General features: G+C 37.9%; 1 protein-coding gene across 4 annotated transcripts in view; it reads left to right on the top strand.

The window, feature by feature from the left end:
- Positions 1–14,168, top strand: part of Phtf2 (putative homeodomain transcription factor 2) — a 114,290-nt gene that overhangs the window by 68,421 nt on the left and 31,701 nt on the right. For all 4 annotated transcript variants that reach the window (XM_028855129.1, XM_028855131.2, XM_028855130.2 and 1 more), the window contains exons 4-8: positions 621–690; positions 1,850–2,008; positions 4,296–4,461; positions 5,627–5,791; positions 13,870–14,056. In XM_028855129.1, coding sequence (XP_028710962.1) covers positions 621–690; positions 1,850–2,008; positions 4,296–4,461; positions 5,627–5,791; positions 13,870–14,056 — 747 coding nt within the window. The remainder of the gene's footprint in view (positions 1–620; positions 691–1,849; positions 2,009–4,295; positions 4,462–5,626; positions 5,792–13,869; positions 14,057–14,168) is intronic.

Below are 14,168 nucleotides of genomic sequence, written 5' to 3'. Positions count from 1 at the left end.
TGTGCTAACCTCTGCTGTAAGTGTACATCCCTGCCTTGTCCTCAGCACCACCGCCAGCATTGCATCGTGAGTGCCTTTGGGGCCACTGCTCCTCACTCACCCTCACTACTTACTTCTTAAGACAGGGTTTCTCTGTGTAGTTTTGGTGCCTGTCCTGGATCTCACTCTGTAGACCAGGCTGGCCTCGAACTCATAGAGATCTGCCTTGCTCTGCTTCACGAGTGCTGTGATTAAAGGCTTGTACCACCACCACCCGGCCTCCTACTTTCTTAATGGCAGTCTAAAGCCAACAGTCCCCAGGGTGGGTCATATAGGGCCCGGGACCGTACGCTCACACTTGCTCGGTATATGGCAGTCTTTGATTTGGAAGTTTGCTGTCCATAGTAAACAGGCTTTGCATGTTCCACACATCCCTAAGCATTCCTTTAGGAAGAAAACGAAGACTATTAGAATGCTCTAACTGTCTGTTTGTAACAAGTCTTTTAGTGTGTCTTTTACTTAATATGTTACTTCAAGATTTTGATTTAAATTGAAACTCTTATAAGTTGGTTCTCTTTTTGCTGTTTTGGATTTAAACAAAATACATGTAGAATTCAAATACTGCTTTTAATATATTACAGGGGTTAAGGAATAAACCAAAGAAAACAGCGTATGTGAAACCAGACCTCATAGATGTTGATCTCGTGAGGGGTAAGTCCTGGACAGGTAAACGTGTGATGCAAGGAAGCACTGGTCCTGAAGAGACAATTCCGAGTGCTATAGACAGGTCCTTTGTCGAAGTGAGGCAGTTCCAGCCTACACGAGGACAGGGGTAACATAATCAGAGCAGAAGCACCAGTGTGTCTTTCATACCTTGAAATGTAATTTCAAGGAGTAGTATAAAAGAATAGCAGTTCCTGTTTGCACGGAAAACTGCGAGGAGATAATATTAAGTTTAAATTATAGCTGAGTGTTGTGACAGATGGCTGTAATCCCAGCACCCAAAACAAATAAACGAATGAATGGATGAAAACAAAACATGGTTAGATCTGGTAGCCCTGCCTGTGTAGAACTGAACTGTATAGAACATGCTGTCCTTAGAGTCACCAAGAGTCACCCACCTCTGTGTCTTGGGTCCTGGAGTAAGGCACATATGTGCATCTGGAAGCTGTAGGGGGACCTCTGGTGACCTCCTGGACTGGCTCCACTTCATTTACTGAGCCAGTGTCTCTCTTAGCCTAGAGCAGTGGTCCTCAACCTTCCTAATGCTGTGACCCTTTAATACATACAGTTCACGTTGTGCTGATCCCCAACCCTAAGATTATTTTCGTTGCTACTTCATATGAATTATAATGTAAATAACTGATATGCAGCCCCTGTGAAAGGGTCGTTCCACCCCCCAAAAGATCAAACCCCTGGTTCAGAACAGACGGGATAGAACTTGCTGACCTGGCCCGTTTGCCTAGGCACCCCATGCCCAGCTTCAGAGTGCTGGGGTGCTAAGTTGGCCAGTCACTGCCAGGTCTTTATGTTGGGGCCAGGCACCTGAGCTCTAGACCTCAGCTTCACTTGGGGAGCCGTCTCCACCTCCTTATTATTTACAATTCCTAATGAATTAAAGTTAAGTGCTGTGTTTATGAAATGTGGAGGAAATTCTGTTATCTCAGCTGATCACCTTCAAGGTGTCTTTTGAGTATGATAATGAGTAAGATTGATTATGAAAATGACTGCTGTCCCATAGTAGATATTTCTTAGTCATAGAATAAAATTATATACCATCTGTTGTTTTTCAAACATTGAATTTATTTCTGTAGTGAAATTAAAGAATAGTAGGTAGCGTGTGCCATTATATTTTACTTTTTTTTCTCAGGTTCTGCATTTGCTAAGGCAAAGCCTGAAAGTCCTTGGACTTCTCTGACTAGAAAAGGGATTGTTCGAGTTGTGTTTTTTCCCTTTTTCTTCCGGTGGTGGTTACAAGTAACATCAAAGGTCATCTTTTCCTGGCTTCTTGTCCTCTATCTTCTTCAAGGTATAATTAACAGAAATGTATGTGCTTTTAACTTTCAGGATGTTGTGTTTTGTGATTATTAAAGCTGGGCTGTAACCATGCACTGACTGTTCTATGCATGAAGTGGCTGTTGCTGTTACATAGAAACCACTTAGCTATTCAAAATGTCTGAGTGCTGGTGAAGCGGCCCAGCAGACAGGGACTTGCAGCCGACTCTCGACAGCCTGGCTCCTGCATGGTGTCATGTCAGAGGGAGCCGACCTCCAAAAGTTGTCCTCTGATCCCACATATACACTGTATGAGGAGTCGGGGAGGAGAGAGAGAGAGAGAGAGGATTTAAATTAGATGAGAACTTTCCCACCTACACATAGATATGCACTTGTCTTTGTGTAGCTGATGCTGATGTTGAACTATGGCTTTAGCTTCCTGAGTTAAGATTGTCGCTGGAGGGCATTATGCCTGGCACATCCTTTCTTTCTTTCTTTCATTCATTCATTTATTTATTATTCATTATTTATTTATTTATTTATTTATTTATTTATTATTTTTAATACCACTTCTGCAAATTTTTCTTGTGTAAAGTATGAGTTTTTTTCTGTGCCCTTTACCACTGTGATCTGATCTATCCTTATTTTATATCAAAACCTTCATTTATACCAAAAACTCTTTTAAGTCTGTCAGATCCTTATTTAATGTCTACAGTAGCCCAGCAGAGTAGAAAGACTGTTATTATGTTTAGCTGTATAGATTTGGCACTTGACAAATGAAGCTCTCAGACCTGACTTCTCCCATGAATAGTGTCACAGAACATGTAGTCACCAAGAGTTCAAATCTAAGCATGCTGACTCCAGGGCCACAAATCTGTTGTGTTCCTACCAGCGTTCTATTACAGAGTCTTCCTGTGAAAATGCATCGTATGACATTTCTAAAATTTCATCAAGTGTTATCTGGGTCTTTGATTTTTTTTAAATGATTTGTGGCTTTATGTATATGAATGTTTTGCTGGCATATCTGTGCACCACATGCATGCCTGGTGCCACAGAGGCCAGGAGTGGGTGTTGGATCCCTTAGAGATGGAGTTACAGATGGTTGTAAGTGTCCATGTGGGTGCTGGGAATTGAACGTGGTCTTCTGCATGGAATAATAAGTGCTATTAACTGCTGAACCATTTCTCTAGCTCTGTGTCTTAGGATTTTAAGGAAATATATATTTAAGGTTAAGGAAACTATTAAAATAAATATTCACTTTATTTTTTTAAAATTATACACATCATGACATTTGCCCATGAATGTAATAATATCTTAAAAGAAACAATAAAACTCGTATGCCCAGAATTATTAATATTGTGGCAACCTGCAATTGCATCTGTGTGTGAAATAAAAGAAATAAGCCTGTTTCAGAACATAAGCCTGTAAAGGTTTATGTCCAGGTAGTCTAAGGAATGTAGGAAGGGAAAAACAGGCTCTCTTCTGTTTGTTGGAATGATTAACATTGATGAGGGGTTAGGGATTTTCCTGGGAAATATGTACAAGTTTATTTGTGTTCAAAATCTTAATGGGGCAGGACATGTAGCTTGGGTGGTAGAAGCCAGCAAATACAAGGCCCTGGGTTAGATCTGCAGTACTACATAAACTGGGAATAATGGCACACTCCTGTGATCTCACCACTCAAGAGAGCAGAGGCAGGAGACTTGGAAGGCCGGGGTCATCCTTGTCTGCTTAGTTTCTGGCTGACCTGAGATACACAAGGCCCTTTCTCAGGGGCTAGAAACCAAGCCTTTTGTAGCTTTATTAGACACTTACTAAGAGACTTCTTATTATGTGTAACAGAATAAATGTACTTGAAATTAGTGTGATTTTTTTTTTATTGTAACCTAACTAAAAAACGACCTTAGATTTGAATTCATACAGTCATTATAAAGTTGAATGTGTGTATTTTAGTGTTAAGTGTTGTCTTGTTCCAAGATTGTATTTACTACTAAATGCCATGGTTGAACAGTGTGAATACTAATTTAAAGAGCTTGTATGGAGTAGTGGTGGTGGTGTGCATGTGAGACAATATCTACTGGTATTTTCCTGCTGACCTGAAACTCACTTTGTGGACCAGCCTGTCCTTTCACTCACAGAGATCAACCTGCCTCTGGTCTTGAGTGCTGGACTTAAAGGTGTGCACCACCACTCCTGGCAACATGGAGTAACATTTTAAATTTAGGAAAAGAATTTAGTAAGCAGTATTACAAGAACAATTTTTAAAGTTTGGGAAGTGACTACAGACCTGTAATTCAGTGTGTTTCTCTCTCCTTTTGTAGTTGTGGCAATAGTGTTGTTCTGCTCCGCTCCTAGCCCACACAGCATACCTCTCACTGAAGTCGTTGGGCCAGTATGGCTGATGCTGCTCTTGGGAACTGTGCATTGCCAGATCGTTTCAACAAGAACACCCAAACCTCCTCTAAGCACAGGCGGTAAAAGAAGAAGGTACTGCTTGTCAAAAGTGATCTTTCTGGAGATCGATTGTTTGGATATGGGATTTTATCTGTGCACATGCATGCATGTGTGCATGTCTGTGTGTTTGTGTGCCCACCCATGTATGCAGGTGTCCATAGAGACTAGAGAAGGCATCAGATTTCCTGGAGGTGGAGTTGCAGGTGGCTGGGAACCTCGGGATGTGGGTGCTGGGAACTGAACCTAGGTCCTTTTCAGGAGCAGCAAGTGCTCTTAACCACTGAAGCCTCTACAGCCCTTGGGATTGTTCTTAGCTGTTCTTAACGTCATAGAATGTAATGTACTGTACAAAGTTGCTCTTTCAGATAAAACCTAAGCTCTGGAACCAGTTGCCAGCTGACCAGTTTTCTGTATGTGAAAAACAGTGTCACATGTCTGTGGGGTTTGTCCTTGTGTAGTAATTTTTGTTTGTTTTTCTTGAGGTTCATTTCTAGTTAGCATTACCAATATAGGAGGCAAACGTTAGGTGGAAAGAATTAAATTCTACTACTTAGATCTTCTGTTTCTAAGATTCTTGGGCAAGAATACAGCCAAGAGAAAAAAAAAGAAAGGCTGTTTATTACATGTTATTTGAAGCTGTTTGATAGTGCCTACTGATGAGTCAATGGAGTACGTCTTCCCATTGGCTCCTGAGCACAATGCAGTTCTGTTTTAAAAGTGCTTTGGGACAATACTTCTTTTGAATATTATCGCTAAGACATTGTAATATTTGGGGTTTAGGTTTGGAGATTTAAGTCCATCTCCTTTTTGAAAGGTAATATCTTATACGTTAGGTAAATAACTTTGCTTATTAATTAGCATATAATTCTCTCCAGTCTGAAATTTTCTGCATTTACAGAGAAGTAACATTCATATAGGGAAGGAATGCTTTTGTAAGTATCTTTCCAGTACAATCCATATAATAGTGTGTACATTGACTGTCAGTGTGAGTATGACCAAGTAACAATATCCTTGTATTTATAGAAATTGAACGTGAAATGTGCACTTGATCGATGGCTTAAATTCTGTCCAGTACATTTGAACTTCATTGTATATTAATAAGCTCCTGTGTTTGTTCTGTACATTTTGGAATGTGCTACTGAGAAAATGGTTGTGGGAATTTTAACCTGCCTTCCACTCTCGATCTTTTCTGATGAAGGAAATTAAGAAAAGCAGCCCATTTGGAAGTCCATAGGGAAGGAGACGGGTCTAGTACGACAGATAACACCCAGGAGGGCGTGGTCCAGAGCCATGGTGCAGGCGCTTCCTACAGTGTTGGCGCTGTCTTCAGAGATCTCTGGCATGCTGCTTTCTTTTTATCAGGGTTTGTATTTATTCAAGGCTGTATATGACATAAAAATGCTCTAATGTACATAGTCAATGTTAATGCTTTTCAATATTTCAGCCTCATTACACATTTTATTTTGATACTAAAGTGCTATAGTTTAAGGAGAAATGGGATAAAGTTTATTTGGGGTTATGTGTAAATACATTTATCTCCATAAGAATGAATATATACATATACTAGCAATGTGTAATAAAGATATCTCTCTCTCTTTCTGTCTGTCGTGTGTGTGTGTGTGTGTGTGTGTGTGTGTGTGTGTGTGTGTGTTCCTTTCTTTCTTCCTTTTTTGTTTTTCCGAGAGACAGGGTCTCTCTGTGCTATCCTGAACTTGCTCTGTAGACCAAGATAGCCTTGAACTCACAGAGATCTGCCTGCCTCTGCCTCCCAAGTGATGGGATCAAAGGTATGTATGCTCAACCACTGCCCAACTAAATGCATTTTTTTCTTTCTCTTTCCTTTTTTTTTTAAAAGATTTCTTGACTATTTAATTTTTTCCTTAAGTATTATTTTACTCTGTTAATTAGTTCATTGTTGTATCATTATTGTAGGTCTGAATTTGCTTTAATAAACCATGTGACTTATATTACTTTTTGTTTTACATCTACCTCAATTTTCTAAAATTATTTGATATAAGCACTATGAGTTAAGTGAATAAACTATTTACTACAGTCTAAAGTTCTTCATTTGTTCACTGGGTTTTTGTATCCTTTGTACCATCAATGAGTATTGACCAAATAGGAAAAAATATTTATAGCAGACTTCAAAAATAAGTTAAACCTAGCTCAATATTATATTATTAATACTTTGAATACTTAATTCAAATAGTTAAGAGTTATGATATACACATGTATAGCATAAATCAGAAAACTAGTTAAACAGCTGTGGATGTAGTTGAAGGTATTAAATGAATAAATACAAAAAAGAGATACTGAAAATAACTATTTCCTTTTTTAAGACAATAACTTTGCTAATAATTTCACTAGCTTTTGCTAACTACTTCACAAATTTTCATTAGTTTGTATTTGTGCTTTTATGATAAAGTTCATCATGTGTTAAATTAAGCAAATATATCCTGTGTTTATTTTTACTGTTAATAACTTTTTTTGTTTTTGTTTTTTTGAGACAGGGTTTCTCTGTGTAGCTTTGTGCCTTTCCTGGAACTCACTCTGTAGACCAGGCTGGCCTCGAACTCACAGAGATCCACCTGGTTCTTCCTCCCGAGTGCTGGGATTAAAGGTTTGTGCCACCACTGCCTGGCCTGTTAATAACTTTTTAGGGATGATTTCCTAAATTATTTTGATAGTCAGCAGTTACGTGACACTTGTTCCAGTTGTCTGTTCACTTAAAGAGGGGTTTGTTTTTTATTTGTTTTTAACTTGGGCTCTATTCTTTTCTACTCTTGTTTTGTTTATTTTAACAGATTTTCATTCATGATATGCAAAAATTTAATTACTACAAAGTTGGTTTCTTAAGTATTTCTCAAGACTTTCAGATGAGCAGTTAAAAATAGCAAAGTAGATATATTTAGTTAACAGGCAATCCGTTAGTTGTTTTGATTTCTATAATTGATATTGTTATATTATGGACAGCATTTAGATTAGTTTCTTTAGAAGTTTACCTTGGTTTTCCACTCAAATGAGACCTAGACTTCAGTTTTCCTTCTCTTGGTCCATAGCATGAAAATGGCTAAGACAGCTTGTCATTGATACTGTAGTGTCCAAAGCCCTTGGGACTGACTCTGTTTAGTTATTACAACTGTACATCTAAGTACTTTAAAATGTGAAGCACTTTCCACTGTCTCCCTTAGAGTTTGGTTTGCCAACATATGGCAAACAGGCCTAGGAGAAATGTTAATTTTAGAAGTCCTGTGCTGAATTCTGAAATCCTAGTGCCCTGTTCTTTGAACCCTGGTAATTGACGGCAGGAGTAGTGCTGATATCGCACCTGAGACTTAACGTCCGTTTGGTGACAGGTGGAAAAGCTGGCTATTTCTACGTAGTATCTGAGTCGATGTGACCCATAGAAGAAGGGATAAAAGCAGCACAGTGCATAACTTCTGGGACTGATAGGGTTTTCTAGAGGTTAGAATGAAAAGGTGTTTTTTAAGTCTTACATTATTATGTCTAAATACATTTTGTTCTTAAAACAGCTTAAACTCAACTGTCAATTTAAAAATACAGAAATTAACCTAAATTGCTAAGTTTTAGTACTTTAATTCATTGAATTGTTTCCATTAGGAATAGCTCCATTTGAAAAGATTAAATAGGAAATGTTAGATTTTGAGTTTGTATTTCTTTAACTCAATAACTATTTCAGAATTCCAGTAAATCCTCAATATTCTTTCATAGCCTTTAAGCTCTAACTATCATGCTACTACTAAAAAGCAGGCCAACAAATAGGAACTATGCTCTTGTTTTTTAAAATAACTTATATAATAGATTTGGTGAATTAAAAATGGTTCCTAGAATGAGATAGATCACATGTTAGTTAACATGCTGGATTGATCTACTTTTCAGACTTGTCTAGGGTTGTTAATGTTGTTCTGTGGTAGAGCACTTGCTTAGAATGTGGGCAGGAACCTGGTTGGATATCTAGCACCACAGGGGTGTGTGTGTATGTGGAGATATATACATCTATTGTTTATAACACTAAAATGAAAGTTAAATATTTCATACATTGATTTTATTTACATAATTAAGCATACTGCATAATGTAAGTTTAGTCCCTCCAGAAGATTTCAGTACAAGTATTAACATTTGTCCTTCCCTGAATATAGTTGTAGTTGAGTCCTTTACACTGTAAAGCAGCTACTCAGCTGTCTTCTACAGACAAGAATAAAGGAGGTTTGCTTGTCAGTCTACCCTAGATTGTTAATGCTGTTGATGGGCATAGCTAGATAACTCATTCAGCTTTGTGAACACACTAGATTGTAGACAGGACTGATCTTATGAGCAAGTTTTTTTAAAAGTTGTACCAACTTGTGGATTAAAGTTTTCAATATGAAAAATGCATTCGTTTTATGATTTATTAAAGTATAATCACTTATTTCCCAAAGGAAGCAACGTTATTAAACTAGTGTATTTTTAAGGTTCTTTCCCCCTCCCCTGAGGAGCTTTGACACAGGACTTCTTCATCTTAAGTACCAAACATAATGCATTGTAGAAAATTCTAGAATTCTCACCATCCACAAATTATAAAGAGGTAGGACTGTGAACCTTGGCCATGACAGTGAGATTATGCATTTTTATGCATAGATTTTTTTTCTATTTAAAAATCCAATTCATAAAATAGCTGATTTTATTTCTTAATAAAAACCATATTTATTAAGTACTAGTCAGACTAGGTATTGTGGTACTTGCTGGGAACAAAACACTGATGGCCTAGTAAAGGTGAGTTGCATATAATCCACCAAAACAGAGTACTATAAAAATATAATATAATATAATATAATATAATATAATATAATATAATATAAAGAGGACAGAGGTGGATGCTAGAAGTGCCCTGTGAAGGAGTGACCTCGTTTATATTTCAGGTGGACTTCAAAGTGAGGTTTAACAAGTGATGGATACAATTAGTTCTTGGAAAATGGGTAATTTCTTTAAGTTGTTCCAATAATTAATTTATGGAATTATATGAAATAAAAAAGTTTCTGGTTAGCAAGAGAAACTGTCAGAGTAAACAACCCACAGACCTGGAAAAACCTTTTTCAGTTAATCCTCCCACAGGGGTTGATGTCTAGAGTGTATGAAATTCTACAAAAATAAAACACCAAAACATAAAACTGCCAGTCAGTAAATTCCGTGAAATGACCAGTCAGTTCTCAAAAGAAGAAACAAATAACCAATTTTTTATTCTTAAATTCAGCATCCTTTGCCACTAGGGAAAGGTAAACTAAAGCAGCACTGAGTTTCCCTCTCACTCCAGTCAGAATGGCCATCATCAAGAAAACAGACAACAACAAATGCTTCCAAGTCTGTGGGGAGTGAAGAGCCCTTCTTTACGGTTGATGAGAGTGTGTTAGCTAGTGCAGCCACTACGGAAATCAGTGTGGAGGTTCCTTGAAAAATTAAAAATAGAATTACTCTGTGATCCAGCTGTACCACTCCTGGGCATATTTTCAAAGAACGTAACCTCATCTCATAAAGGTACTTGAACATCCATGTTTATAGCTGCAGTATTCACAGTAGCAGAAATGGAGTCAGCCACATGTCTGTTAACAGAAGAGCGGATAACGTAAATGTACCATTCTTTCATAATGACATATGGAGAAAAATGGATGGAAATTCAAAGGATTATATTAAGTGAGGTGACCCAGTCTCAGAAGATAAAAATTGCATATTCTGTTTCATATGTGGGTTCTAAATTTATATGAATGTAAGTAAGGGATTGTAAAGTGGATATAGACTATAGACTATAAAATGAGGTAAGGGACCCCAGGAGAGAACAAGAAGCATTGAGAAATGGTGGGAGAAGGATTAAAGGTTACGCGTGACGTGACAGTAATCTATTATTGTACAACTTTCTTGGCTGAGTAGCCTTTAATTTTTGTCTGAATTACGGTGTTTTATAAGGTTATTTTCCCAACTCCGTCACTACTCCTTCAATTTTTAGCTGGCAGTTTGCTTCAAGGTAACATCTTTCCTTACTTATTTACTCAGGAATCTCTGTTTTGTTACTACCTCATCATTTATTTCAGTGACTTAATTGACCCAAATTTGATCAGTGGAGGACCTCTGAGCAGTTTTCTTGACTTTTTAAGTTAGTCTTCTGAACTAACACCAGAATATTCCTGATTCAGCTTGTGCATCCTCAGCTCCAGCCCTGAAATCAGCCATTTCTTCAGGGAGAATGATGTTCAGAAACCAAAATCTGGGTGCAAGATGCTAGTGGGGTGCTCAGAGTGGATAAAACTATTACAGGGTGTGCTATTCAACTCTGTGCCTATTTAGATAAAGCATGCCTATGTAATATATGAAATCGGTATAGTCCTGTACCTGCTTACACGTGTGTGTGCTAGCTATGAATTTTCAGTGATACTCTAAGCCCCAATACCACTCAGTGCATTCTTTTTCTTTCCTTTTTTTTTTTTTAAATGTGTGCAGGTGTTTTATTTGCATGCTTGTCTGTGCACAGCTTGCATGCAGTGCTCACAGAGGCACGAGAAGAGGGCACTGCATTCTCTGGAACTGGAGTTACACAGTTAGCTGCCCTGTGAGTGCTGGCATCTAATCCCAGCTCCTAGAAGAGCAAAAATTGCTCTCAACCACTGAGCCATCTCTCCAGTCCCATTCTTTTTTCTGTTTCTGTATCTCCTTCATCAGCATCACCCTGATCGGCATTATTCTCAGTATGTTTACACACAGTGAATCTTCTGTGTGCGTCCTGTCTTCTGGTCTACCAGGATGCATATGGCATTCTGCCTTCACGCTCTTCCCCAAATTAGCCGTCACTGGTTGTTGCCGGCTTCCTCTGCTGTTCTATTCCAGCCTTTCAAGCACCAGACTGCCTGTTTGTATTTTTAGCTGCAAAGGTAGTCCTTACATTTATTTTTCTTCTTATTATTACAGCTAGTTTAGTGAATTATCTGCATTTGGTTAATAAGAAAATCAAAGAGCTACCAGCACTTAGTAACTTACTAATCTTAGGCATCTCCTCAGTGTCACAATATTCTGAGAAAAAGAGATTGGGAAGGAGTGTAAAGGAAGGGAGGTGTTGATATGTGACTAGAAGGTATTATGTGGAGTGTGTTCTGCTGGCACTCGTTTTCCTCCTTTACCCTGTGCATCTTAGGAAAAAGCATTGTGACTAGGAGATCACTGGGCTCCAGTGGAGTTCCGCTGCACTCGGAGGTTCTCAGCTACTGTTGCTTCCTTGCCTGCTGGCTCCCAGACCTGTGTCTTTAGTGACCTGATGCTCTTAGGATTCTGGCTCCTGGGGACACTTACCTTGATTTCTGTCTGATTCATGTATCTACTTCCTTGCTGTCTCTCCTTTCTCTTCTCGATCCAGTTTAGTTTCCACCAGCCTTCAGGAATACATCTCCAACACACTATGACTTTATCTGAATTTCAAGTCACTTCCTTTTTTTTTAATCAACATCTGCATATTGTATAGTGTTAAAGAGAAGTAAGGGGATTCATTGATAGCATAATATTCTTCCCTAGGTTGGGAAGGTACAAGGTACCTTTGTGCCCTTCCTTGATTCCTATGTTCCACCACCCCCACTTCCACCATAACCTATTGTCTTGATCATCTTTAATCTAAGGCTCATTTTCTCTTGGATTTCCATATCGCTGGGGATCACATAGAGAACGTTAGGTTGGGCTCTAAGTCTTGCAACTCTCTGGATATGTATTCTGAATATGAAGTATTGGAACCGTATAGGGTGTATGGAAATACAGTCTGCCTGTTTCTGTTAGGATTTCTACAGGAGAAGAACAGGAAGGAGAGGGGCATCTTTGTGTAAGACAAAAAACTTTCTGTTTTGGCAGAATTGTTAGACGAAATCCTAATAGGTAGTTTCCAAAAAGGAGGCACTGGAAGTACTGTGAAGAACGTAAATCATCTTATATTTAGGGACTATTTTTGTATTGTAGTTGGCTTCAAACTGACTACGTTATTTCACCTGTAACTTCCTGGTGTTATTCCTTGATCCACAATCAGCATTTATAATAGGTGAGTTTTAAGGATCCACCTAGTTCTCAAGACTTTTTAACTAATTAAAATTAATTTTAAAAAGTTTGCCGGGCGGTGGTGGCGCACGCCTTTAATCCCAGCACTCGGGAGGCAGAGCCAGGCGGATCTCTGTGAGTTTGAGGCCAGCTTGGTCTACAGAGTAAGTTCCAGGAAAGGCACAAAGCTACACAGAGAAATCCTGTCTTGAAAAACAAACAATAAAGTTCATTAGCATACAAGGTCTGCTGGCTTTTTGAAGAGTGTTTGAGTAGATTCTTCATCCCGATTGCTCTGCCACCCACCTGTTACCTCCACCCTTTTGTAGCGTCTCCCACTGAGTCTCTTTTCCCTCTCATGACCCATGTGTCCTCTGGCCCACCTCTGTTCAGTTCGTGAGCAGATAGATTCCCATGAAACTGTGTTACTGAAGTGTAGAGTGCATTGAAAATGCTGTCTATGTGAAAGCACTATACTAATTTATTTTTCTTTTCCTATAAAGTATGCTCTAGAAAAATTAAAGGGGAGATTTTTTTTAAGTAAAATTGCTTTTAAATTGTCTTTTATGATAGACTTAATCTCCATGGAGCACACTGTCTTTTCTGTGGGACTTACATTTCTACTAAAGGTTTCTGTTGGTAGCTACTTTCACCTGTCAGTCTTAAGACTCCTAAAACATTTGCCTGTTAAAAATTATTATTTCCTACATTGTAGTTTCTAAATACTTTATTCCTACAAATTAATATCCTTAATTCTGGCCTTGTAGGTTCCATAAATGACATGGTCATTGATTATTTTTTTTCCCAGGGATTCTTTTGGTAGGCGAAACATAATTTTATGTTCTCCATTTTGCTTTTGTCAGATTTATATAATTTTATTGATTAAGTGTTCCTTTTCATAAATTTTTCTGCTTCAAAGGCCTTATGTTTCTGTTGTACATTAAAAGGAACTTATCAAAGAACTTGCATATACCAAAGGTAAAATATTTGGGATTATTATTAAGTCACTAATTATAACTTCTCTGAATTTACAAAGAATCTTTTTAAAATAAAAGCTTAAAATATATTAACACTAACAAATTAGGCAAAATTTTCGTTCTAGATATTGTTCAAAGACCAGACTAAGAATTGTTTGTTAAATTAGGACTTTTCTTTGTGGGTTGCTATTTGTAAGACCTCATAATCACATAAACTGAACTTGGATTTTAAGTTGAATGGTCATTTTATCTAATATTATTTCTCATTTACTTAAAAAAAGGAGGTGATAGTTATTAAAATTTTGAAAAATATCACTTTATATAATTAGCACCAGATTTTAATTTCTATCAACCCATCCAGAATAAGCTAAGTACACATAACATTTCAATATATTTTTGTTTTTAGGTCAAAGAAAGCAAAGAATTCCATTGACAAGTCAACTGAGACTGACAATGGCTATGTGTCTCTCGATGGGAAAAGGACTGTAAAAAGCAGTGAGGACGGAGTGCAAGACCAGGAACCTCCATGTGAAACTATCGGACCAGAAGATACAGCCTGGGTCATCCGAACTCCACGGAATCTTCCTGCCAAAGTCAGTGTCATTTGTAGAGTTGGTTTGATTTTCTATCCGCTGACATGAAGTGGATATGCTAGAATAGTTGCTTTCATGTCAAAAGTTTTCTCTGGGATTGATTCTGTGAACT

This window comes from Peromyscus leucopus, chromosome 3, assembly GCF_004664715.2.
Source record: "Peromyscus leucopus breed LL Stock chromosome 3, UCI_PerLeu_2.1, whole genome shotgun sequence".
NCBI lineage: Eukaryota > Metazoa > Chordata > Mammalia > Rodentia > Cricetidae > Peromyscus > Peromyscus leucopus.
This window is presented reverse-complemented; position numbering and strand designations above follow the sequence as displayed.